Source organism: Tiliqua scincoides, chromosome 1 (genome assembly GCF_035046505.1).
Source record: "Tiliqua scincoides isolate rTilSci1 chromosome 1, rTilSci1.hap2, whole genome shotgun sequence".
Classification (NCBI taxonomy): domain Eukaryota; kingdom Metazoa; phylum Chordata; class Lepidosauria; order Squamata; family Scincidae; genus Tiliqua; species Tiliqua scincoides.
This window is the reverse complement of record NC_089821.1, coordinates 49,591,508-49,618,404: the sequence shown is the minus strand read 5'-3', so window position 1 is coordinate 49,618,404 and position 26,897 is coordinate 49,591,508. Positions and strand designations below refer to the sequence as shown.

At 43.8% G+C, this 26,897-nt stretch overlaps 1 protein-coding gene across 4 annotated transcripts in view; it reads right to left on the bottom strand.

Moving 5' to 3' along the window:
• Window positions 1-520: 520 nt before the first annotated feature.
• LMO1 (LIM domain only 1) overlaps window positions 521-26,897 on the bottom strand; it is a 127,113-nt gene continuing 100,736 nt past the window's right edge. For all 4 annotated transcript variants that reach the window (XM_066631484.1, XM_066631482.1, XM_066631481.1 and 1 more), the window contains exons 3-4: window positions 13,646-13,771; window positions 521-942 (exon numbers count right to left, since the gene is read on the bottom strand). In XM_066631484.1, the coding sequence (XP_066487581.1) occupies window positions 837-942; window positions 13,646-13,771 (232 nt within the window). In that variant the 3' untranslated portion in view covers window positions 521-836. The remainder of the gene's footprint in view (window positions 943-13,645; window positions 13,772-26,897) is intronic.

Here is a 26,897-nt window from a genome sequence, read left to right as displayed (position 1 = left end):
TCTCAATCAGCAGGATCAAATAGCAAAGCTTTTCTTGGAGAACCCAAGTTCAGACTGAAGGTGGCAAGTTGCCTTTTTAGATACACTGTCAGGTAAGAAAAATTTCTCTGAATGTAGGAAAATATGATGTGAGAGGAGGCAAGCCCCTTAGGGAAGGGGCTGTAATTGCAGACGGTTTCAGCCCAGGTTCAATTCTTCTGATCACTTGACAGGACTGGAAAGTCTGAGACACTGGAGAGCCACTGCCAGGCAAAGTAGATGATGCTGAAGTAGCTGAACCGTGGTTTGAAGTAACTGGACCACGGCGCCTTCTTGTATGTTTTCCTGCGTCTTCCTTAGACCTGATTCACAGACTACTGTAGAGACAAGGCAGGGTGCTTTTTTATGGTCCCAAATCACTCTCCTAACATTTAGGGGGAAGAAGAACGTGGGAAGGGGAAGCAACATTGTTTCTTCCTAAGTGGACATCTGAATAAACACCGCCTATGATGACCAGGAAACATTCATAATTTTTAATTCACACCTGTAATAAAATTGCATTACATTTGTCATAAAATAAATGTTCCAGTTTATATACAGAAAAACAGACTGTACAGAGCCCTCCCCCAAATCCCCAAAAAACTCACGAACAGACAGGCAATGCAGTGCTCAGCTAAGCAGGCACAACTGTACATCTAAAATTGTAACTGCTTTGTGTTGGAGGGGGAAATACTACAATGTATATAGTCCTTTATGGACCAAGAATTAAAAAAATATTGCAGGCAAGCTGACAGACGCCCTTCACTGCTAGTGCGGCTGAACGTCCATCCCACAGTGTTTCAGCAAAGCAGGGTTTGTTATTGAACTTGGGGCTCAAAGCTTCCATTCAGCTGCCCCTCCTCATAGTCCATCTGACACAAGATCATGTTGTTCTTCAGGAAAAATTTGTCTCCCACACAAAATCTGAAACACAAACAAAAAAGTTGTTCATTTAGAAACGTGGGTTTATGTAATCGAGCCTCTTACCCCATTAGTCCGCTTTTACTAATTTTGAGTATCATTCTCAACAAAGCACATACAAGTAGTTCTCTATCGACTCTAGAGCATCTCTCTATCCACTCTATACACAGGAAGGACAGAGTGGATAGAGAGATGTGTTTTCCCCTCTCACACAACACCAGAACCAGGGGACATCCACTAAAACTGAGTGTTGGGAGAGTTAGGACAGACAAAAGGAAATATTTCTTTTCTCAGTGTGTAGCTAGTCTGTGGAACTCCTTGCCACAGGATGTGGTGAAGGTATATGGCTTTGATGCCTTTAAAAGGGGATTGGACACATTTCTGGAGGAAAAGTCCATCATGGGTTAAAAGCCGTGATGTGTATGTGCAACCTCCTGATTTCAGAAATGGGCTATGTCAGAATGCCAATGCAAGGAAGGGCACCAGGATGTAGGTCTCTTGTTGTCTTGTGTGTTCCCTGGGGTATTTGGTGGGCCACTGTGAGATACAGGAAGCTGGACTAGATGGGCCTATGGCCTGATCCAGTGGGGCTGTTCTTATGTTATTATTTCAATGGTCTTCTAAGGCTTCAATCCCATCTGCGCTTTCCTGGGAGCAAATCCCATTGAACACAATAGGACTTACTTCTGAGCAGAAATGCATAGGATTGTGCTGTATGAAACTACTTAAGTACATGTGCCTTTCCCCCACCTCTGAGAATTAGAAATCACTATTTTTTCAGCAGCTGTGAACCTATTATTTTTCTTAATCGTCAACAGCCCAATCCTATTCCCCATCAGTCCACAGCAGGGAGTGCCACCAATGGGGAATGCACTGCATGGTATACTGGGAAAGATAAGTAAAAATATTTTACTGACCTCCCAGTAGGTCACTAATGGGTCTCCTTGGACCTATGACAGATATTTTGCTGGCATCAGTCCAAGGCGAGGCCCAGGGAATGTTGTGCAGGAAAATTGGGATCACATCATGGCATGGATCCATCCCTTCCTGCCCTTGAAACAGCCCTGCCACCACCTCACTTGCACTGGCGCAGCATCTGGTAGCGACTGCCATGCATTCAGAGTCTCTGGCCTTTTATAACGCCACAGTGGCACTTATGGTGGTGGACCAGTACTTCTGCTACCATAGGTGACCCACTGGTCTGCTATGTAAGAAACCCATACAGTGTATAACTGTGACTAGTCCTACTCTTAGGCTAGGGGAGGTAGCTTGCTGTATGGTCGCCTTGGTGGATGACCTACGCCGGGGACTGGACAGGGGGAGTGCGTCCCTGTTGGTCCTGCTGGACCTCTCAGCAGCTTTCGATACCATCGACCATGGTATCCTTCTGGGCCGATTGGCTGAGTTGGGAGCTGGAGGCACTGTTTTGCGGTGGTTCCGCTCCTACTTGGAGGGTCGGTCCCAGATGGTGGTGCTGGGGGATGCCTGTTCGACACCCTGGCCCTTGAGATGCGGGGTGCCACAGGGCTCAATTCTGTCCCCCATGCTATTTAACATCTACATGAAACCGCTGGGAGAGGTCATCCGGGGGTTTGGAGTGGGGTGCCATCAATATGCTGAAGACACCCAGCTCTATCTCTCCTTTCCTCCAGACTCCAGGGTGGCGGTTGAGGGCCTGGAGCGCTGTCTGAGGGCAGTGAGGATCTGGATGGGGGCTAACAAGCTGAAATTAAATCCGGATAAGACAGAGGCTCTCCTGGTTCGAAAATCCTCAATGCAGGTGCTGGACTATCGGCTTGCGCTGAATGGGGTTGCACTCCCTCTGAAGGAGCAGGTCCGCAGCTTGGGGGTCCACCTGGACTCGCAGCTGCTCCTGGATTCCCAGGTGGCGGCTGTGGCAAGGGGGGCCTTCGCTCAGCTTCGGCTGGTGTGCCAGCTGCGGCCGTACTTAGATCGTGCAGACCTGGCCATGGTGATCCATGCCTCGGTGACATCGAGATTAGATTACTGTAACGCGCTCTATGTGGGGCTGCCCTTGAAGACGGTTCGGAAACTGCAACTAGTGCAGAATGCGGCGGCCCGCGTAGTTACTGGAGGTAGACGGTTCGACTCTGTCAGTCCGCTTCTCCAGCGGCTGCACTGGCTGCCCATTCGTTTCTGGGCCCAATTCAAGGTGCTGGTATTGACCTTTAAAGCCCTATACTGCTCTGGACCAGGGTATCTTAGAGATCGCCTGCTCCCGTACAATCCGGCTCGCCCTCTCAGGTCATCAGAGAAGGCCTTTTTACAAGTGCCGCCGCCTAGGGAGGTACGTGGGGCGGCTGCAAGAAATAGGGCCTTCTCAGTAGTGGCACCAACGCTATGGAACTCCCTTCCCCTTGACTTAAGAATGGCTCCCTCTCTTGAGACCTTTCGGCAAGGCCTGAAGACCCTTCTGTTTAAACAGGCCTTCTGAGTTCTCGGCCTTTTAACATCTTTTTAACATCTTTTAATATTTTTTACAGGCCTGATTCTTTTATGACTTGCTGCTGCTCTATGCTCTTTTTACCTATTTTTTTTACTCTGACTGCTGTTTTTTATGATGTGTTAATATGTTTTTATTTGTTTTTAAATTGTTTTTAATATGTTGTAAGCCGCCTTGAGTCCCTTTGGGGAGAAAGGCGGGGTAAAAATAAAGTAGTAAAAATAAAGTTATTATTATTATTATTATTATTATTATTATTATTATTATTATTATTATTATTATGTGGCAAATTTTGGAAGGTGGAAAATTGTCACTTATTTACAGCCCAAACCTACTCCCCACCAGCCCATGGCACGCAGTGGCAGAGAGCACCATGCATGCTATTTGTGGGGGGGGGGGATGACCAGATGGTCCTGGAGAAGTGAGTAAAATTCTGTTTTGCTTACCTTGGACCTACGCTGTCTATTTAGCATAGTTAAATAGGGTGTGTGTTGGGCCAGGGTGTGTATTGGAACTCCTTGTAAGTTCAAGGAGAGTCAGGGTGTGTGTTGGGCCAGGAAAAATGGGATGGGATCTCAGCATGTGCCACTGCAATCAAGATCCTTCCCATCATGCCCCTGGTCCAGCCCAGTCCCTGCCCCTGAACTGGCCACAATCTTCCCTCAGATTGCCCCCTGCATCTGATCTACTTGCTCTGGCAGCTCCCACTGCTGGCACAGGGCTTCCCTACTCCTGTGCCATCATTAGCAAGCTGCCCTCTGTTGAAAAGCTCATGTGATGGTGGCCATCAGTCTAAGGCCACCATAGGATTGGTCTATTAGTTCATTTTATATTTGCCACCATTGATGAGGACAGGGGAGTGAACCATTTTATTTATTCATTCAGCTAGCTAGCTAGTTAGCCAGCCAGCCTCAGGCATCAAAATATATTGGGCTGTCTTTAACTATAAAAGCCCAACTCTGGAGATGCAGGTTTTATAAATCAACTTGTGCCAGCCTCAGCCTCAGATTGCAATGCACTGAACACTTCTGAGTAGCCCAACATGAACTGGCCTGTTATGATCAGAGTTCACAGTGATTTCTTAATTGGAAAATCTTGTGAGAATCCACCATAAGTCTACCATCCCCTGGTGGCAGTGGAACTAGTTGACTTTTCCAAAGTTCAAAAACAAGAATCCCCACAAATATATGTATCAGATTCAAGTAACACACCACCCAGTTGCTAGTAACAATACTCTAACAGAACTGCAATTACGAGATCTTGTACAGAACTATATGTGCCTCACCCCTCTCAACACTTCCTCCATGTAAATTCTTACCAACAGAGCCTGTCCCACGTTTGATATTGAACAGTGAACAAGCACAGCAAGCACACTGCCTTTGTTGTCTTTCCTTTGTTTGACAGCCATATGTCCATTTTGATGAATGATGGGTGAAAATTATAGAATCATTTAAACAGATATGAAGACACCTGCCAAATCTATTATAGAGACCAGCTAGTGAGCTACAGGTAACAAGGTGAGGATTCCCACATAGTCCCTCCTTCACATTTCACTATATGCTACTAGAATAAACAGATAGACAAAAAAGTAAAGCACATTTTCTCTCTACTCTAAGGTCACCTATTTTAGTTCAAATTGGCCACCAGAGACAAAAAAGGCCATGTACATTATTATCCATTTCATGATATCCATCATTCCATAGCCCTGAGGTGACCCATAGTATTTACTTCCTTTTATCAGATGTGAAGTCTATTCTTTGCTTCCTTATGTGCAATACTGAACAACAAATAGAATTTTCCTCTGTAAGTTAACTTTTGATGGATGCTTGAGGTTTCCTATATACAATGTAAATTGTTCTGTTTGAAAGGAGGTTGACAGAGAGGCTTGTGCTATTTAACTTTTTATCTGAATATTGCTTAGGTCACAAGTGTTCCAAATATTATTTGAAGGGCAAGACTAGTTAAATCAATAAGGCTGCAGTCTTTTCCTGGGAATAAGCTCCACTGAACACAATGGAACTTACTTCTGAATAGACATGCAAAAGATTGCACAGTTAAAAAGCTCTGATTTTCTGTTTATATTCAGGGTGAATAATAGTTTGTGTAAAGGCAGGAAAGGGCTGATGGTGCAGCAGTCTAATATTCCCTGACAAGACAACGGAAACTGTACAAGAAGAGAACCTCATACATGCTGGAGTGGAGTTGTCAACCTTTGCCCTTGGGTGAAGAAGTAATGAATTATTTCTCAGCAAAGGATCAGGAGCCACGTACTTGCTGCAGAGCAGCTTCTTCACTGACAGCAACAAACTTGCTTGTGCCCTTTCCTCATCCAGAGGTTCTTGCTTTGAAGGGCTAGTAAATTCACTTACAGCCTAATCCTATCATTGGGCTGCATGGCGAGAACTTGCACTCCAATAGCGCAGCCTGGATTTACAGTAACACAAAATGCAATGCTCTGTATAGCGCACTGCCAGGCCACTGCCGGAAGCTGTGAGCGGTGCCAGCTGCATGTCAACATCCTTCCCAGATCCCTCAGTGCTGGTAAATCAGTGGTGGTGGTGGGCTGAGGGTAGGGAGAGGAAGTAAAGGGGAATTCTGGCGGAGGAACTGGGGGTGTGTCAGGAGAGGGAAGGGTGGATCCAGAGGCAGTTGCGCATGCCTGATTATATTCCCCCTTTTGAAAACTTCCCCGCCCTTTCCCCCTCCTTGGAATATGCCACCAGAATGGGTGGCATATGTTTAAGGAGACCCATAGGCAGTCTGAATGTTTTTTATTTGCTTCCTATTTGCCTTCAGGTAGCCCCTCCCCACAGCATATAGCGCATGTCTTTTTGGCACAGCTGCATGCTATAATGTGATCAATTAAGGATTGATCCCTTAATGTTATTATCACCAGAAGTTGGTAGACTTAAGGAGGACCCAAAGAAGGGTTGTCCATCAGAGGCCCAAGTTCAGTCGATACTCTGATTGGTCAGCTTAAACATAGGTTTAGGCACAGGCATGTAAATTTCGCCTCACCCAAGATGAGCCATTGTGCTGCCCTTTATGTAGTTGTGAATCCAAACAATTTCGGACAAATGAGTCGCGTTGCAGTGCACAGACCTCCAAACAGAGGAATCATGTCAGGCAAGCATGAGATGTCATTCTCAGGCAAATGCCACTTGACCCCCTGCAATGGTCATGCCAGCATGGAAAGCAGTGTATATGCTGATCTCTACACTTACATGCCCATCAGAATCTACCACACAACCTCTAATTTACTTCTAATCGACATATTTTCTGGGAGCTTAATTCACAGATGTAATGCAAAAAGCTGCCAGAAAATCTGTGGAGTAGCTATGAGTTGAAGAAACAGACTGTGTTGGTATCCTGTAACTACTGTCCTGGCAAACACTTCCAAACTCCTTTAAAGGTTACCTTGCTTCACAATTTTGAATTTACTTTGGAGGGAGGGGGGAAATCCCCAGCAACAAAATTAAAACTCAAATGAAAATCTGCACCTTGAAATTTGTCCTGACAGTCAAGGCCTCTCCAAGTGTTTTGCTGACTGAAAACAGACAGCTGCTGACTCGCGACTTATTTTTGCCTTAAACCAAGAAGGCACAAAAACCGAAAGAGTCGTAATGCAAAATGAAGATTAAAGTCTTGCCACCGGCACAAATGTGGCATGCTTGACAGCTGCCTCTTGCCAAATCAGCTGAGGTTTAGAGTCGCAGGGTTGGAAGATCTTGCAAAGCATTCAAAAGAAATATTTTATGTTTTAGAAACGGCATTTTGGAAGCTTGTGGGCAGGAGTTTCAAAATGGGGTCAAAATAGAGGCCCAAGGGCTGTCGCACATGTTGCATGGGCTTGCGTGGGCAGCAAAAGTGGGCTTGCCACCAGGTGGACACTTAACAAGGAGCCACAGCCAGTCCCCAATTCAAAGGGTTGCAAACGTATACTTGCCACATTCATATAGATGTTTAGAGGTGTGCTTGGCCATGGTAGAAAGAACCGTGGAACAAATGCTGCAGGACCAAAGGTGTGTTTCTTGCACAACTACCTCCCCATCCTCACCCCCTTGGCAAACTGCTCTTAAACAGACAAGAGTTTCAAAAGCAATTTATGATATACGATCATGGTTGGTTAGTAAAAGTAAGAAATCCTATGGGACACATGAGCACATCTTAAGTCGCTCTTTTGAGCCTGGCCCTGAGATGTACACAGAAAAAGGGATTCTTCATGCATATGCTGGAAGAAGCTCCTGCTTCCATATGAAAGTTGTTGGGAGACGCTCTAGTGTTACCATGGATGCCGCACAGAGGATTTCCATCTGTACTGAGTCCTGCTCCCCCCTTTTGCTTGGGTGGGCACAGGCATTTACATGCAGGCAAGGCACCAGGGCATTACAGGGAATGAGAAGTCTGTATGTGTGCCTCCTACATCCTGATCTAGCCATCCTTCACTATACAGTGTAAGTTACTGATGCTCTGTAGCATGTAGGGCTGGCCGTGAGGTCCAGTGAGGCAGCTGCTCTGACTGGTGGCTTGGCACAAGCAGCTAATTGACCCACACCTGCTCACTGCTTCCCCTGGCCTGTTGCCAACCCAGCTATTCCACCTTGGAGTCTAGTCCTCTTCTCACTCATTGCCTCATTTTGAAGAAAACTGGGTGAGCAAGGAAGAGACCATGCATCAAAGACCAAGAGGGAAGGAGGTGGGGTGGGCTGTTTTGGGACGGTTTTGCTGCCACAGTCTCCTCTTTGCTCACCTGGTCACTCCTTCCAAACAGTCTGGGTTAGCAGGCTGGGAGCAGAAGAGGACGTTCTCTTCCACTCCCTAGGTGGGCAAGGAGGCAGAGGTGGCAAACACAACAGGGAGGTGCCTAGGCAAAAGTACGTACAATTCAGAGAGAAAATGGCAGGTTGAAAATCTGGATGCTGCTTCAAGCACCAGCTCAGCTTGGTAGGGCTGCAGGAGAAACTTGCACTGTATAGAGAGGAAGGACTGTATGGAGATACGACAGGTATGCACAGACACCCCATTCCATGTAAATGGTCAGTTACCCTGCTTGCATATGTGTCCGTGCCTGGCCTGTCAGGTGTGGGGAAAAAACAAGCCCTTTGGAAACCTGCTCTTGATTTTTGTTTCCTTTTTTCTAAATTTTTTTTTTTTACATCTGAAGCAGTTATTCAACAGAGCAAACTTGGCTTTCAGGAAACTGGCACCGCAACCGAAAACATTTGGGCCAGCCAGAGAACTGCCAGAGTATGATTTGAAGGTACATGGTGAAGCTTTACAGTTGAAGTGAAGTCCAGGGCTGGTCTTAGGGCAATGTCACCTATGTCATGACACCGGGCCCCACTCTCTGGGAGCCCCTGCACTGGGGCAGTGGGCAGATATTCCACTGCTGCAGCCAGCATATGGCAGCCTGGGAGGGATGCGTGGCTGAGTGTGGACTTGCTCACCCTCCTCTGGGACTGTTTGGATTTGCGTGCAGCACCACAAGTTTGTGGTGGCTTGCCACGGCTGCCTGGTGAGTGAGGGACCCTGTGTGAGTGCCCTCCATCGGGCCTTGCCAGGCCTGGCCCTGGCAAAGCCGATAGCTGCGTGGATGAGAGATTCCTGGAAACTATCAACAACTCACTCTAGGTTCTATGGAGAGAGGGTGGATCATCATCATATGTGCTCAAAAAGCTCTCCATGACACAGTCCCTTCTATAAGCAATATACAGCGTTGCAGTGTTACATGGACAAAAACGACAGGCCACAGAGCTCCAGAAAACCAATAGAAAAAACTAATGAATCCAAGGTGTTACAATTGAATGGGCATTTAAATGGCTCATACTCAATATGTTTACATGAATAACTTTTCACTTAAAAAAAAAGAAGCTTTTAAGATTCTTTTAAATGCTGCTTCTAATTCCTGAAATTAGGCTGCACTTTTTTTTTTTTAAATAACAAACACACCACAGTTCCTCTCCAACAAATTGCAGCTGAGTTATTGCCAGAAAATATTTTAGAAGTAACAGTTAACACTGACAGTAACACTAACAGTGCACTGCAGAAGATAATTAATGGAAATAGAGTGCTGAAGTAATTTAGTTTGTGGCTTTAAAAAACAACAGTGTGCTAACAGCACAGACAAGTCATGGAGCATGAGTTTAACTTCTGATTGTCTGTGTGACGTATTTTAGGAAGCAAGAAACGATTCCACGACAAAGAAACTTTTCAAGGTTTATTTAAACTGGGAAGGAAGACTGCCAATTCTAAAACCTTTGACTTGAAACTTCATCAGTAATATTAATTCAAACCACTATTTTGCTTTAGTTTCCACTAAAAACAGGTATAGTTTCTATTAAAAATAGTTCACACATACAGGCATCCCCCCATAATTATGGGGGATACATTCCCATTCCCCCCTGCAGGTGCCAAAACCGCATATAAAAGCAAACCCTGTACTTCCTGTGGCACTGCTTCCTCATATCTATTCCTTTGCAGCGCTCTTTGTTTGCAGCCCTTCCTGTTACAGATCGCTAGAGGAGCGCGCGAAGCAGTCAGCCAGAACACTCACAGCTTCCTGTTTAGCGTTCTGGCTGTGTCCCTCCTCTAGCGTTCTGGCTGACTGCTTTGTGTGTTCCTCCTCCAGCATTCTGTAACAGGAAGGGCTGCAAACAAAGAGTGCTAAAAAGAAAGACAGATAAATAATGAGCGCATAGCGGGCTGAGAGCCGCAGATAAGTGAAACCGTGGATATGGGATTCACAGATATGGGCGGACGCCTTTATAAGGAACTTTCATGCTATGTACTCATTAGTACTTTAGAAAGAGATGCAAAGTATCCAGAAATGGCAGTCCCTTTCTTTTCTGACTTCTGGAAACATGTTCTACTTATAAACTTGGACTTATTGCATCTGGTGGTGCTGAGAGTGGATAAGACACAATTTCCAGGGTGTGGGATGAGGACTGAAGATAGCTGCATTCCAATCCCTGCTGCTGAACCAGGAAGCTTCCACTGTGGATCTCGCCAAATCATTCTGTTTCAGTCTGGACAGCATCACAGGGCTGCTGTGAGGTTAAACATAAATAAGCCCATGCATTCTGTGAGATCCATAGAGGAAGGGACCAGGACAAAGACAAATACTTACAGGATTATGATTGTATTGTTAAAGCTGCAATGAACTGAAGTACAGTCTGGAAAGTGGGACAGAATTCTGGTTTGCATAGGCCCCTACTTCCCAATCATTGGAATTACTTAATTGATACTGAAATTTCAAAACAGGGAAATGTTGAAGCAGATGTTGGCATTCTTCCAGTGGAGAAACATTTGAGAACATTCAAGGGAAGTCAAACCAATTTCTTTAAGACAAATAAAATATCTCAGGAGCAGTCTGCATAACCCTAATTTTTAATATGGATTTTAATTTTAATATGAATGGACTTCCATAATGTTTTAATAATTTGAGTCAGCCTCTGTCCACAGAATCCAATGAAAAGAGTGAAGAGGAGACTCTTATCCTTATTGCCATCATAGTACCAACAGCACACTGACTCTTTTCTTCCTTACACTGGGAAAACTCCCCCAAAACACATTTAAAATCAGGGGAACCATTGAGATCCCACAGCATTCTAGCATTTTCCAAGAAAGGTCATCACAGAAATTGGGATATCCATTTGAACCCACTAGATGTCACTATAACCTCAGTGGAATAGCCTATCAAATTGGGCAGCTTGATTTATTGTACTTTACTCTTTTCAAAAGAAAGTATACTCCAAACAAATAATGCAAGTTTTGTGTTTGATACAGTCCCTTCCATTAAAGCCATTCCAAATGACAGGATGTTCTTAGCCCTACTCTTAGGTCCAATGTGTTTTAGGTTGGAAGAACCGATACTGATTTTCAACTGAAAAGTTAAATTGTTCCATAAGAAAAAGAGAAAAAAAAGTAGCTGACACGTACTGAGTTTGCATATAAGAAAGGCTGTGGAGATAAAGTGTTTTGAATAAGGTGAAACGTGTGTGCATCAGCGTGGTCTGTTATAGTGAATTCACACAACCAGTGGCCATTATTTTTATTGCAACGTGGCCAACAGGTTGTCAGAATGGTTTGTCACAAGCACAAATGCACTTGGTGTGTTATTTCCAAACTTTTATACTGTGGGTTAAGCACTGACAAGTCAAATCACAATTCATGCTCTGTTTCATGCATGCGCACCCCCCCTCCCCTGGCAGCTATTTAAATAAAACCACACCATATTGTGTTTTTAGAATGTGCAACTAGGTCCTTCCAGAAAAAGGCCAACTGAGCCATTTGATAGGGTATGGGAAACAAGGACCTATGCATGGTTCTCGCTTCCTGTTCTTCTTGCTTCTTTAAAACGCCAGTAGTTTAATTTACATGTTGGTGCAGTTTGCATTACTGTTTGCAGGAAGAAGATGTAAATGTGATGAAGAAAAAAGCAAGAAACGCAAATCACTTGCACTTTCTTTTCTCACAACATTGTGTATTGTCTGAAGCTGCTCATAATTTGGCTCTTAATACAAAACACACTTATATGCACGTAAATCTTACTGATGTCCATAGCATCAAGAATTTCCTCTATAATTTTTAAAAATGTGATCTTGATTCTGCATTACCCTGAATGCGCTGATTTTGACTTAGCTTCACCATAATAAGGTTTAGGTACCATTTTTTTCTTCCTCTTTAGAAATCCTTCTTATGCAAAAAGCATACAATGTAGGTTAATGCAGGTAAAAGAAGACTGAACCATAAAATGATGTATGGAATTTTCCCTTCTTTGGAGACTTTTTAGAAGTGCTACAAGACTGTGTGGGCTTTTGGCAACTGGGATTAATTTGGAACTGGGATATATTAGGTTAGTATTTAGCCTAGGCAGGTCTACTTAGAAGTAGGTCCCATTGTGTTCAGTGGGGCCTACTTCCAGGAAAGTGTGAGTGTAGCCTTACGAATCTTAACTGAATCCTCATGCTGTGATGCAGCAGTGCCGGCATGGGCCACATTGCATTCCCACAGGGGATTTTGGGCTGCTGGAGGTCTCTCGGAAAAAGGGGACATTTGTCCCAATGCTCCGGGTAAGCCCCAGCAGCCGCAATGGGTCAACTTGGACCTGTGCCAGTGATATCACTGGCACAAGTCTGTGTTGATTCATGCAAGTCAATCCGGCTCAGGAAGGGGGATGGGATTCAGTATGTGCAGTCGCTGAACCTGTTCCTTAACCAGGCCTGATCCGCTCACCCTACCCCATCTCCTCTCTGTTCCACCCACTGTGCAGATTTACCTGCTCTGGGAGGCCTCTGACACTCCCTGCACTGCTGTAAAGCATTTTATGATGCTTTCATAGAAGCCTGTGCTGAAATAACGTGTGTTCCACCAGCACAGGCCTTAGTTAGGAATTGGCTGTCAATCTTGCAGGACTTCTCGGTTTTATTTTTGTGTGTACAGTAGTTGTAAAACATGGCTGCAATCTGTTTTGTACCTCCAAAATAAGAGGGGATATGATGTCTAACTTTCACCTTGAGTAAAAGTTCCAGGCCTCAGTTTTCCATATGTAAATCAAGCCTAAAAACAGTCATTCATCCCAATATCTTTGCACAAGAGACAAACCAGCTATAGCACATTAAAAGTTGTGATGCACTTCAGTGCTACGGCGATACGAGACACACCAAGAACTGCTATTCTGCCCTTCATTATAAAGCCTTGCCAATAATTGTCTGCTTTTAAGGCATATGTGACACAAGTTCCACTTCAAGTTCGGTTGTGAACAGATCTCGCTGACTGTGCAGCAAGTGGACAGGTGCGCTTCTGAGACTTGATAAGGGATTATCTAGACTAGTGGATTTCCTTTGCCTCATCCCAACCTCCAAGCTTGTCAGATGCCTGACTTAAGCAACCGTGATTTAAAAGTATTTATCCCAAGCGACCCTCATATCAATGGATGTGCAGCAGACCGACCAGAAGCTTGACTTTGAAGCTATTCATTCAATTGCCTGGGTGCCATTTCACACCACCTGCTGGCCTATATAGCAGCACCCTTTTTTTTTATCCCTTCCACAGTCCAGCCTCTGACTGTTGCTGCACTTTAAGTCAGCGGCCTGCAGGGAGAAGACTCCAATTAACAGGGCCTGGGAGAAGATGCTGGAGATCAAACAGTGAACCAGATTTCCTGTTCCGCAGGGAAGAAAAAAAAATCACTTGCCTGTTTTTTTGTTTTTTTTAATTCATGTAAACGCCCCATGTCCTCACCTCTGGTTGCAAAGCTGGCAGGCAAAGCAGTCCAAATGGTAAACATTATCTCTGGCCCTCATCACCATCTCAAAGGCAGGGATCAGCTTACTGCAGGCAGCGCAATTCCCAGTGGTCCCAAAGAGCCTGCCAAAGAAGCACAATCATTAGAAGCTGTTTTAATTAAATGGCGGAAGGACTAATTAAGTGTAATTAGCAGTATCAAATACTGTATTGCACCAATAAAGAGAAGTTGCAGTCCCCATTTTGCTGACCAGCCAGTGTGTGGGAATGTGGGCTGGAACTGCACAGAGACAAAGTTTCTGAGCCTCCAGCTAATTTACTGCTTAATGGGGGGGAAAAAAACAAAACGCATTAAAACACATGCATAAGAGTGCTATTTGGGGGCTCACAAAATTTCCGACAAAACAGCCTAATCTTTTCAATGCAAATTAAGAGTGTCTTAGCAGACCAGCTTTACAGGCCTCTTTAGCAATCCCTCCACTTGCTAACTTGCCATTCCTTCATTAATTCCTACCAATTAAGATAGCTTTCAAGAGAAAATGTGCAGGACACATTTTTTGGAAGGACTCGGCACATCATTCCGCGCATGTGATCTCTGTAAGCAGCAAGCTGCCTATGAGGTGTAGTGAAGACAGGAGTGGAGTTGGACACCATGGGTTTAATATGAGCAGCATAGTAAATAAATGGAAAAGGAGCAAAGATGATGCCCTATCATGGCTTTGTTTTTAAAGGACTTCTTTTAGCAGCAACCAGTCAAATTTGGAGCCAATTCAAACGTGTCCCTGGAGCCAAATCACTTGGTATAAATTTGATGCGGCCCTAAAGGCCCCTCTCCTAGTTACAGTGCATTCTTACTGGGCATTTACAATGGTAGATCTCACAGTGGTGCCATAAATGTCGTGCCATTCTCATGCGTGTCACAACTACCAGTGGAAATGGCTAGAGGCTCTGGGTGCCTACAAGACACTGACTCAGGGCCCAATCCTGTCCAACTTGCCAGCACTGATGCATCCATGCTAGTGGGGTGCACAATGCATCCCGCTGTATGAGGGCAATCATGGATGCCTCCTCAATGTAAGGGGATGTTTGTTCCTTTACCTTGGGGTTGCACTGCGGCTGCATTGGTGCTAGAAGTTGGATAGGATTGGGCCCTCAGCCTGCATTCCAGCAGGTTAAGTGCTGGCAGGGACAGGTTGTGGCCAGTTCAGGGCTGGGAGTGGGGAGGGCAGGAGGGGATGGATCTTAGAGGAAGCAGCTCATACAGGATCCTTTCCCTGTTTTCCTAGCTTGACACATGCACCCCCCAGCAAAATAGCTGGTGTAGATCCAAGGAGACCCATTGATGGCCAGGCATTCTATAGAGAGGCAAGTACAATATTTTTTAACTTACCTGTCCCAGGCCATTTGGTTACCCCTCCCAGAACAGCATGCAGTGCATGCTCTGGCAGTCTGGCTGCATAATGTAATGTGGTGGGGGATAGGATTGGGCTTTGAGTGGTAACCTGGAAATGGAAGTTGATGTTTTGTGTGCAGAACAGGTTCTACGAATGGACCCACACCACACTTTACCATATCTTGATTCAAACAAATTCTTAACAATATTCCAGTTCATTATTGAGTTGTAGAGTGAGCTTATACTGAGGCATTCACAAGAGCTACACAGCACATTAACACCCATGTGCTGACTTCAAGTAAACAATGTTCATAAGAAATTGAAGTACATTCTCCATGTAAGAAGAGTGGTGATGGTGATGATGCCATCTTAAGTAGGATATCAACCTGGAAATGCTTTTTGGCAAAAAGAAATGTGAAGAGAATAGCTTCTCCTCTCCATTCTCCTAAATAAAGATTGGAGAACCATTTCTTGGGCATGTTGTATTTGTGAGCAGCCTGCATTGGCAAGAGTTGGACTTCATGATCTTGTAGGTCCCTTCCAACTCTATGAGATGAGATCTACCTCTGCATCAAATGATTCCACATCATCCTGCTGGTCTCTGGAGATAGCTTTCATGTCGATGTGGAAACTCTGCCAATTTCATCTAAGCCTTTGCTATCTCCCTCCCCAGATACTGGCTGCTCTCACAGCATGACACTCAAAGTTGTATGACTTGCTCTTCCAGGCCCTTGTGCTCGTTGCTGAAGATCAATGCACCACTGCCAGACCATGGAGAAAGCATCAGAAGAGTTCTCATCAGAGGCAGGAATCTATTGGTGAGCATGCAGTATGGGGAGGGGACCAGAGCTTGATGGTAGAGGAAATGCTTCACATGCAGAAGATCCTGGGTTCACACTAGTTCTAGCTAAAAACGTCAGGAAGCACAGCTGGCAATCACTTTTGCCTGAGATCCTGGAAAGCCATAGCCAAGTTTAAGATAACAGTGTTGAGCTAGATGGTCAGATTCTCATAAAGCAGCTCACATACAGCACAGTTAAATTCAGTTTTATATGAACAATAAATGTATGCAATGAATAACTTTATTAGCACAACAAATTGATTTATGGTATTTTTCCACAGAGTTATGTGGAAGACCGTGTGCAACACATGCCAGTTCCATATATTCAGCCATAAGATTCAACACCTCTTGTTCCAATTTTGTAAGAGGGTGTTGCTAATCCATTCTAGCCTTGTTTCTGAGGAGACACAAAGTCAACAGACTTTGATGCTGCACTTTGATGCCGAAGTAAGAGTTAGGGGCAACTATTGTTATTTATTTTTCTTGCCTGTCTGCAGTGATCCAAAGTGGTTCACAACAAACGGTTAAAAACATACAGCAATATAAAAATCGTAAAACAGAAGCAGCAAAACACACTATCCATAACATCAAAAGACAAAGAACAATCAAAAACAGTCTGAGAATGTCTAGTGGAACAAAGATATCTTCCACCTCCTCCAAAAAATAAGAAGACAGTGAGCAAGCTAAACAGAAACCCTTCTGGATGAGGCCAAAAGTCCATATAGACCAGCATCCTGTTTCCCAGTATAGACCAACGACTGCCTAAGGGAAGCCCACAACCTCTGAACTGTGAAATCATTGTGTATTGGACAATAGCTCTGTGACCGCTGCATCATTATCCCAGCAGGTATGAGTAAGATATGAGCTAGTATGACTACTAGCCCCAATATGAGCTGTCATCTGTGTCATCTGTAGTCAAACTGATGACATACTTAGGGCCCAATCCTATTCAACTTTCCAGTACTGATGCAGCCAGGCCAATGGGTTGTGCACTACATTCTGTGGTGGTGGGGCAGTTATGGAGGACTACACTGCAGCTACATCAATGCTGAAAAGTTGGATAGGATTGGGTCCTTAGTGTTTGTATCCCATCCTTCTTGGTTTGGCTTGATTGTTGTTAGTGTGTGAGCATGGGGCTCTTTGGGTCTACTGTTGCTTTTTTTCTTTTCTTCTCCCCCCCCCCAAAAAGCAACTATCAACAAATACACATAACACATAACACAAAAAACATAACACACTTCACTACACAAAAAACACAAAGGGTGCAGGAAATCATATATCATTATCATATATCACTAAAACTAATAAATCATTATGTATCTTGATCAATTCCTCTTCTAAATTTACCTCTTAATATCATTTTTCATTCATCATACATGTATCCTATCATATCAAATATAATATATGTGTAATACAATCATCTAAATGCCCTATCATATATTTCTAAAACTTCATTTTCAACCAAGCATAAAAGGGTTTTTTCCCTTGCTCAGTTTGTGTCGGTTTTCGTTGTTAATCCAAAACTTCTAAAAGTCTGTCCATTTCTGTCATATTCATTATTTTCTCTATTAATTCATTTTTCATTAGTATTTTAGAATCCTTCCATTATCTAACATATAAGATCCTCACTACAGTTAAAATCAGAATAACTAAGTGTACATCATTTACTTTTTCTATAATATCTAAAATAATATAAAATTTGTTGCTCTAGTAAATTTTTTAAATTATGCTTCCAAATCTGTTCCCATTGATCTATTATAATATTATGGCCTATATTTTACCCCCATTTTATCATGCATTGTTTTACTGTTTCTTCTTACATCTCAAAGTCCAATAGTCCATCTTATAATGCATATATTAATTTTGTTCTCAATCTTTCTTTAACATAAATAGCAACACTTTTTTCTTCTTCATCTGAAGCCACAAAAACTTCTCCTGATTTTTATTCACCAACAATGCCCTATTCATTAGTCATCACATTTCTTTTTACTGGCCTTCCTCTCTTTTTGTCTTTTTCTTGTTGCTATTGGTGAGCGCCTCTTACTTGGTCTTCTAGGTTCTTCCCTCTCTGATTCATCTGTTGTTCCTAAATCATCTGATTTCTTTTCATCCGACTCCATTTCTGGTTTATATTCTTCTAATGGGTCTACTGTTGCTAATGAGGAGACTTGGAGATTAGCCTCAGACCTTGAGCAATTATGTTTTCCCTTAACCAATCCAACAAGACCATTGAGCAGTGGACCACTTTACAACTTTTGCCTAAATGGGATCTATATTTGCTGCACCACCATAATCCCCCATCCCAGAGGGATTGGTGTATTACAAGTGATTGTATGGTAGAAGAGACAAATGCAATCACAAGCGAGTGAAGGGTTTTAGGGCTCACCTAGGAGCTCACCTTTCTTGTAGCCCTGGTTGTAAACTACAGTGAACTTCAACCATGGTCTCATGCCAGGCATGGAACACCTGGATTTTCCTAGTTGTTTTCCCCTTTCTCCCCCACCTCTCTCCCTCTCCTCTACACCAGTATCCCCTCTGCACAATTTTCCTCATTTTCCTAGAAACTAACATCACCCCATAAATGTCCTATTTCACGCCCTCTTTTTTTTTGCTCTCCCTCCTCCAATTTAAGTTTATGAATCCCTCCTCCTGTTCTCCTATTGTTCTTGTCGTGCCTAGCTACCACTACTACTTAGAGCTCTCTCTCTCTCCTCCCCCCGTGTGTGCGTACTGCATTATATGTTTTCTGATTCTCCCTTCTTATTGTATATTTATCTCCCAATAATATTGTATGGCGTTGCACCCATGGCTTTTGGCCCAATCCTATTGAAGCACTGTGCTTGTGGAACACGCATTCTGCATGTGCTGTCAGAAGAGTACCACAAAGTGCTTTGTAACAGTGCTACTAGCTGGCGCACCTGCAGGATGGCACAGGGACACCCACTGGACTAAGTAAGAAGTGCAGGGGACGGGGAGGGCATGGAATGGGAAGGGCAGCAATGGTCATGGGGATGGGTGGGATTGGTGGCACTGGTGTGCCCTTTATCCAAAACCTTTTCTAAGGTCTGATCCACCTGCATGGATCAAGGTGGACTTGCACCAACTATAGAGCTTGTACAGATCCAGGTTGATCTGCTGCAGCTGCTGGTGCTTACCCCTAGGCAAGGGGACAAATGTCCCCTTATCCCTAGGACACCTGCAGCACCCAAAAGTCCCCAATGGATGCAGCAGAACCAGTGCCGCTGCAGCACTGAGCAGGGATTAAGTTAGGATTGGGCTGCCCATCTCTCTCATTCTTATTCAGTGTCAATCTACTAATATGTGTCATGAGCCACTGCACCTAAATCCCTGCTCATATGTCCAAATCCCCATTGTGGATGTTACACATGTATTTGATAATGCCCAAGAAACAACTCAGTGGCAACCAAACAAACCAGAAGCCATGGGAGTGGGGGGTCCTTTGGCACAGGACGTTGCTTAAGCCATGTGAGCCACACAGGTAGATTCTTCAGAAGGCACCAGGTCACTTGAGCAAGATACTAACTAAGCCAACCAAACGGAGTATATCTGCAGTCTTTCAATAACTTGCCTCACCAGAATCTACTTTCTGTACGATCCAATCACCTGCACCTTGTAACTAGAATACACTGGGTCTGTTAACATCACAGTTAACAGATCTAATGCAGAGGATGCATAAACAGAGCAAGAAGAATGTCTTGGTAAGCAGCAGCATTCTTGCCTTCATTCATTTTCTACTGCTGCTCATATTTATCATTTTAATTTTGCAAAACTACATGCCATCTTTGTTTTCTTCACCCTTCTGGGTGCCTTCACAGCCTGGTGATGTGGCTCACGAATGTTCTCTTATTACAAATGGGGAATTGATACTGTGGCTTGCTGAAGGTCACACAAGAAATCTATGGCAGAGATGATGCTTGGGTTCAGATCTGAACCCAGCTTCTCATCCACTGTGTGACACCTCCATGTTCCCTTTATAGCTGAACGCAGAATATCTTTCACAGTACACAGGGCCTCAAAAATCATGTTTTATCTGCTTCTGGAGTACCATGCTTACAGTATGCTTGGGAACCTTCTGATGACCCACTTCCACACGCTCTCACCATGAGGTGACTGAAAAAAGTTACCACGAGGTCAAAGGAAAAACAGTCTAAAATAAATTAATCATCCTTGTGAAAGTAACAGTCCGCACAGCCTATTCTTGGAACCAGGGGTCTGTTGGATGCCCTTTTCTCCCTCCCAAACAAAGTTAGATTATCTATGTCAGACTCTGAAGAACCAGATTGTGACTGCAGCTTTGTCAGTGGTTCCAACTGCTTAGTAGGGTTGAGACAAAATGCTGCTGCTGGTGGGTTATATAAAACACTTTACAAAACCCACCCACCCTTTATAAAACCTGCTGGTGGGTTTTGTAAAGCCTCCCCCATTTTGACAATATGTCAGGACCTAGAAAAAAGGTCAGCCTCCTTGAAAACAGCAACTGTCCTCCATTCTTTACAATGTGCTGTGCTGAAAAAGGGGTAGGAATGTGCTGTGCTGTTGCTACATGAAAGGAAGCAACCTTCAGCACAACCCACAGCAAGGTACTGCCTTCTCTCTTGCCCAAACACTTGCCAAGAGAATTGCACAAGCCACAGAATTGCAGGTGGCGCTAGAGAGCACAGTCTGCCTACGCTTCTACAAAACACTTTCTAGTGCTTTTACGGCAGCAAGGGCTGGCAGGACACATGTTCCACCGGTGCAAAGGACCACCTTCCCCCTTAGGAATCTGCTGTTCAGTAGATAGTAGATAGCAGAGAGAGGCCCTTCTCTGGATGTCCTCTGCTTCAGTAGTTAGGCAATTGACCATGGGCCACAGAACCTTTTCAGTGGTAGTGCCTCTGCTGTGGAACTCCCTCTGCAGGCAAATTTTCCTGGCACCATCATTATTATCTTTTAGATATCAGGCAAAATTTGTCCTGACTGCCTGAATTTTAACATCTGTTGAGACCAGCTGCTTTAATGAGATATTTTTAATGGAATTGGCTACTGCATTTACCTGTACTGTTTAATTTGTTTTAATTTATTTTTTTCATTTTTTCATTTCATTTCATTTATTTTTTAATGTTGTTTTAACTCAAGCTATTAGCCACCACAAGGTGTTCACAATCTGAAAAGATACGGAACAAACACCAGCAAACAGTGACGAAAAATAATGCTATGCTGCGGTGAAGAGGGCAGTTGCTTTCCCCTGGTTAAATATGAGAAGAACACCACCAAAAAGTGTCTGCCCAGTACACAGGGACAAATGGGGAGGAAATGTACAGTAAGCTTGCTTAAAAGTAGCAAATCTGTATTTCTGTTAATTTTGCTGGAAAAATACACAGCATATCACTGATAGCTGCAGCTCTCTTAAACTGCATTAAAAAAGGAGGTTGCCAGCATATTGTGGCTATTTTTACATTAATGTGGTCTGTTTTCCAAATGACCAACTTGACAAGTGGCTTTCATCATTAAAATCTGAATGTTACCCCTCTGATCTTTAAAATATCTACATCAGTTACCATAAAAAAACAACTTACTACTGTATATCCGAATGAGGAAATTAGAAGCAAACTAATCCTAGATTTGTTCGGAGTGCAGTGCCACTCCATGTGCGAACATTAAAAAAAAATCCATTATTCATTAGCATCAGAGTTGTGTGGAGCTCAATCTAGATTAAACAAAATAAAGGGGCCCCAGACAGCACCATCTGCATTGTTAAAGAGGCACTATTCGTCACCCTTTGAATTAGCGGCTTCTCTAAATGGAAATGATGGGAAGTTTGGACAGATGTTCACTTAACTATTTAAACAGTCAGCTTAAGGAACATGAAAAATGTATTTGGTACTGGATTCACCTGCCTCCTTCTAGGGGCTTTGGGGGTAAGACAGTGTTAAACAGCTTTGAATGTTTGCATAAGATTTAAGGCTTATGTTCTGTCCAGTTGAAATCATGTTGCTTTTTAATGTCTGTAACAAATATAGCTCCCAGCCAGTCTGTGTGCTAATCTTGTTCTCTGCCTCGAACATTCCTTTCCACTCTTTGGTATACAGACAGTTCTCACTCACTCTAGCACTTTCAAGACTGGCTTGTCAAGGAAAGTGGTTGAATGGCGTAGCTGCTCGCATTTTTAAATGCACAGTGATGTTCAAAGAGCAGTTGAGAAATACAGGTTGAGCTGTCAAAAACGGCTCCAGGAGCTAAGGGAGAGATACGGCATGTTCTGGGCAGCTGTGTCTTTGCTGTAATTCTAGAACAGGCCCTCTGGAATTGTTCCCAATTAATTGCTCCTGATTCACAGTAGTCCGTGGCAGCGTCAGAGATATACCAGGGCACATGTAAGGGACCCATGTCCTCTGAGGGACTTTGCCCATCCACTTCATGGCCACTGTGGGACTCATGGCAGCCTCAAAGTCCACTTTGAAAATCAAGAGTTGTGTTGTGATTTTACAAAGAAGAGTTGCTCTACATTTTACAAAGCAGACTCTCAGGTTGCTGCAACTTCCAGAAGCCAAAGGGGTGTTCCAGGAGCCCCCCAGAACCCCTGGAAGCAACCCCTCTTCAGGGGCCAATGTGGGTGGTATATTCTTCACCTGGGGAGCAGGAACGGCCCCCACCTGTCTGCTGCAAACAATGAATGTCATCCTCAAGTAAGCTGGGAGAATGAGTGTGAGCAAGGCTGGGTGTTGTGAGAGGGAGCAGCTGGTCACAGCTGGAAACAGAGCGCAGGAGTAGACAGACTTTGTTCGGCTCAAGCAAGGCCAGTCTTATGCTCCATTCCTGTGTGGGCTGTCCGAACTGGCAGTCCCCAGGTTCTGAAATGCCTTTCCCTGGGAGGCATCCATGGCCGCATCTCTTCTAAACTTTTGAAAATTTGCCTGTTTTGTCACACCATTGGGATAAATCTTTAATTTGCTTTTTTATGTTCTTTTTGCTTTGGTTTTATTGTTATTATTGCATATGCGTGTATGTATGCGCGTTTTAAGTATGTTGCTAGTGGCTTTGAGACCGTTAAATGAAAAGCAACTTACAAATCTAAAAATAAGTAAATACTGTATTCTTGTCAATGGGCTGCTTCTTCCCCTTGGGTTTTTCTACTCTATTTCAAAAATGTGTTTAGGGAAGTGTCCATACAATTGCCATAGTGCCACTGCTTTGCAATGATGGAAAGGTCATCCGTATGTTTTCCAAACGGAGTTAGAGGGTTGTCTTCCCTGATTTATATACCCTTGAAAAACAAGATATATTTTCTGCCAGTAAATGCATTTATTTTGTAACATGACCAGTTGTGTTCCTTCCCTAGAGGAACTATCATGGCATATTAGAGGTGGCAGGGAGAGGGGGTATATGTGTTCAAATTTCTTTCAGTAATAAAAATCCTCATGGCTTAAATTTACAAAAAAAAAAAAAAAAAAAAATCAAAACAAAGGGGGGAAAAAACATTTCCATCCCTGTGACCCGTCTTTCATAGGAAATACAATCTTGTCACTCAGACCAACAAAAGGCTCAGACATATTAGTGCGGTATATCATAAGAACCTCAATACTTAGGTAGCATGATCTGTGCAGGAAAGAATGAGTCAGAGACAAGGGAGGCTTTTATCAGCTTTTTAAAAACTTTTTGTAAAATAAAAGTTGGCAAGCAGCAAATTTTTAAGTACAGATTTATTTTCCCTTATGTAACAGGAGGGCCAATCCAGCTTGTAAATAAGCTTAGGCTATGCAGATTTAAAATTTAACACAATTAAACTTTTACCCTGTGGTAGTAATTATGCTTAATGGCTCTTACCCTGAACTTAACCATGTCTATTGTCGTCAGCCAATCTGAAAGCAGGAGTTTAGCCAAGGACAATTTTCTGTAGTTTATAGGCACACTAAAATCCTGCAAACCTCCAATCTCATTGGCTGTTGATGTCATTGTGTATAGTAAAAATTAAAGCTAATTGGCACAGAGGACCAGCAGTGAATACGAATGAATTGATGGGAGAAAATGGAATAAGAAAGAAGCATGCTTATGGGTGTGTTGCTGTTGAAGGTGGCCTTTTATTTAGACTTCTCTGTTTTGCAGGGCTGAGGCACTTCCAAATCGATGGCCCAAGATTTGGTACTTTGTCTAAAATTATGGCGCAGTGAGTAAGTCTGATGACAAATATGGCCGGCCGGCCGTAAAAGCACTTTAGATTTCTGCTTCTTTGTTCCAATTCACTTTCTTCACCAGGCGATCTTTCAAAATTATATCTTGTCAGCTCCTTTGGCTGCCTTCTCTCACTCCCACTTCTGTGCATACTGCCATGATGCTTCTGGGTACAGCTGAAACTGCCTCCCTGCCTCTATTCGAGGGCGAATGCTCATAATGGAATTCCACATGGAATGTTCCTGGAAAAGGCTTTCCTGGGGCAAATTACTCATATTTCTGCCCCAGTCACGAGCAAGAGAAATTCACTTCATGGAGAGCTGAGGCTCAGTTATCCATGTGGTGAACAGAGTAGTCATGAGGACATGCTTTTTCCAGTGACCACTGGGAATGTGGAGTAGAACTATGGAAACTGAAAATATGGTCCATGCAAAAGATGTCCTTACAAACAGGACAGGGATGATTCATCACAGAGAGGACATTTTGGGAAGCACCCCCATGACACTTCATAATATGTTCCAGTTTTTAATCAGGCTTCTTTCCTCTCCCACTTGAAAACCCTTAGTCACAGCCTAGAAGCTCATTTCCAATTAAACTGCCTTGAGACCTTCCAGTGAAAGGCAGGCAATATAAATAAACAGAATGGTAGACAGACAAATCTGTTAGCAGAGCTGGTTAAAAGATCTCCAAAACTTTTGAAGAGCTACATCCAGTTGTAGGTGATACTGGGACAGATGAGCAACTCAGCTTCATTTTGTTTAACTTGACGTTATTTTTTTAATGATCATCTGACTTTTCCTGTTGGATCTGCTGTTCTCTACCCCTTTTCCCCATTACTACCTCATGCATCTAATATAAATTATAAGTCACCTAGAGATTAACATTACTGGTTCAGCACCTCTACCGCTGGCCCTAAAATGTTGAGAAGTAGCTATAGTAAACATGCTCCTAATAAAATCATGGCCTGCAAGTGCGTTTTAAACCTGAATAGAATGCGCCTTTTTACAAGTCAGCCACAGTTCACGTGTCCGAGACAAACAGATGAATTGCCATAGTAATGTGGCAAAATATCACTGAGTTCTAGGATCAGAAATAGCGATGCCTTTCTATCATTAGAAAGAAAACACAATAAACTGCGACGCAACAGCAACACAGGACAACAGTAAATGAAAAGATAGTGTTTCAAAAGAAAGGATTTCAATTCAAGCACACGCCAGAGGACTCCTCCTTGTAATAATGTGAATAAGATCTCTTAAGTTCAAGTGCTGTAAACATCTACAAGGGCCGCCTGTCCCAAACGAAAGGGGGCAAGTGCTCTGTCCCAATTGCTTGGGGGCAACCCTTCTCTGTAGTGGCACCACAACTATAGAATTCCCGTCCAGGGGAATTGAGAACTACTCCCTCTCTCCTGGCTTTTAGACAAGGGTTCAAAACTTACCTGTTGTGTCTGGTATTTGGTTGCTGAGTGGAAATTTGCTCTTGGTGCCTCTGAAATGCCTCTGTGACTTGACTGCTTCCCTGGACTAATTTGTTCCCCATTTGTTAGCTTTTTCTCTGCTTTGGTTTATGTTTCAATATGAAATGTTTAAAATTAACGTTTTAATGCTTTGATTATTTTTCTACCTGCTGTGATACTCTGTACGTACTTTATCATAAAGCTACATAAGCCGCTTTGAGCATTTGCTTCAGCATGCGAAATATAAATAGGATATAAATTTCTTAAATAAATAAAAATGAATATCTTCTCCTCTCCCATTATTATATATAATTATTCATCCAATCCTACCTGTGTTCCCCTGCGCCGATGCAGCGGTGCTGGGGTGGCTTCCGCTGCATCCCACAGGGGCGACTGGTGGAGGTCTCCTCAAGGTAGGAGACATTTGTCCCCTTGCTCCAGGGTAAGCCCCAGCAGCCAGAACATGTCAACTTAGACCTCCATCAGCTATATAGCTGATGCAAGTCCGCATTGATTCGTGTTGGGGGAGCAGGTCTGGGAAGCGGGATAGGATGCGGCATGTGCTAGTGCCACCAATCCTGCTCCCTCCTGGGCCTAATCAGCCCACTCCCCACCCCTGCTCCATTACATCCCTCCCTGCCCCCCACCCCACCCCTATGCTGGTCTTACGTGCTTCAGTGGGCAAAGCTCCAAATGGCAGCACCAGCAGGAAGGCTCTGGCCTTCACAACGGTATTACTTGTAGGTGTATTGTCACTAATTGTGTTATGGTAGTTTTGTGACAGAATGTGCCGGACGAGCACATGCTCCACTGGTGCAGAAAGACCATAGGGTTGGGCCATGTATCTGGGTAAGGAATGGAACTTAGAATTCATGGTTAAGAAAACAAAGTACATTGTAGGACACCTCAGCAATGGAACATAATCTCCCTTCTGGAAACCCGCTGCTTAAGAAAATGTACATCATATGAGGTACTCATAGGCTTATCTTTATCTCACATCCTTTTTAAAGTCTCATCTTATACTCTGAACTGAAGGGCCCAATTCTATCCAACTTTCCAGCACCAATGCAGCCCTGAGGTAAGGGAACAAACTTCCCTTTGAAGGCCTCTGTGGTGTGCAGTTATGCCAGATCCCAACCCCCATTCCTGGGGAGAACGGAGCGGCTTCAAGCTGCTCCACTCTCCTTGGACTTGTGCCACTTCAAGAGGTGGCGCAAGTTCGAGGAGACCCATAGGGGCCAAGGGCCCTTACCTGGAGGTAAGGGGAAATGTTTCCCCTTGCCCCTGGCTGAGCTGCTTATTGCCCCTATCCTGCGCTGGATACAGTGCAAGCTTCTTGGTTTGCCTGTTCCAGTGCAGGATAGGATTGTGCCCTTAGTGTTTAGTT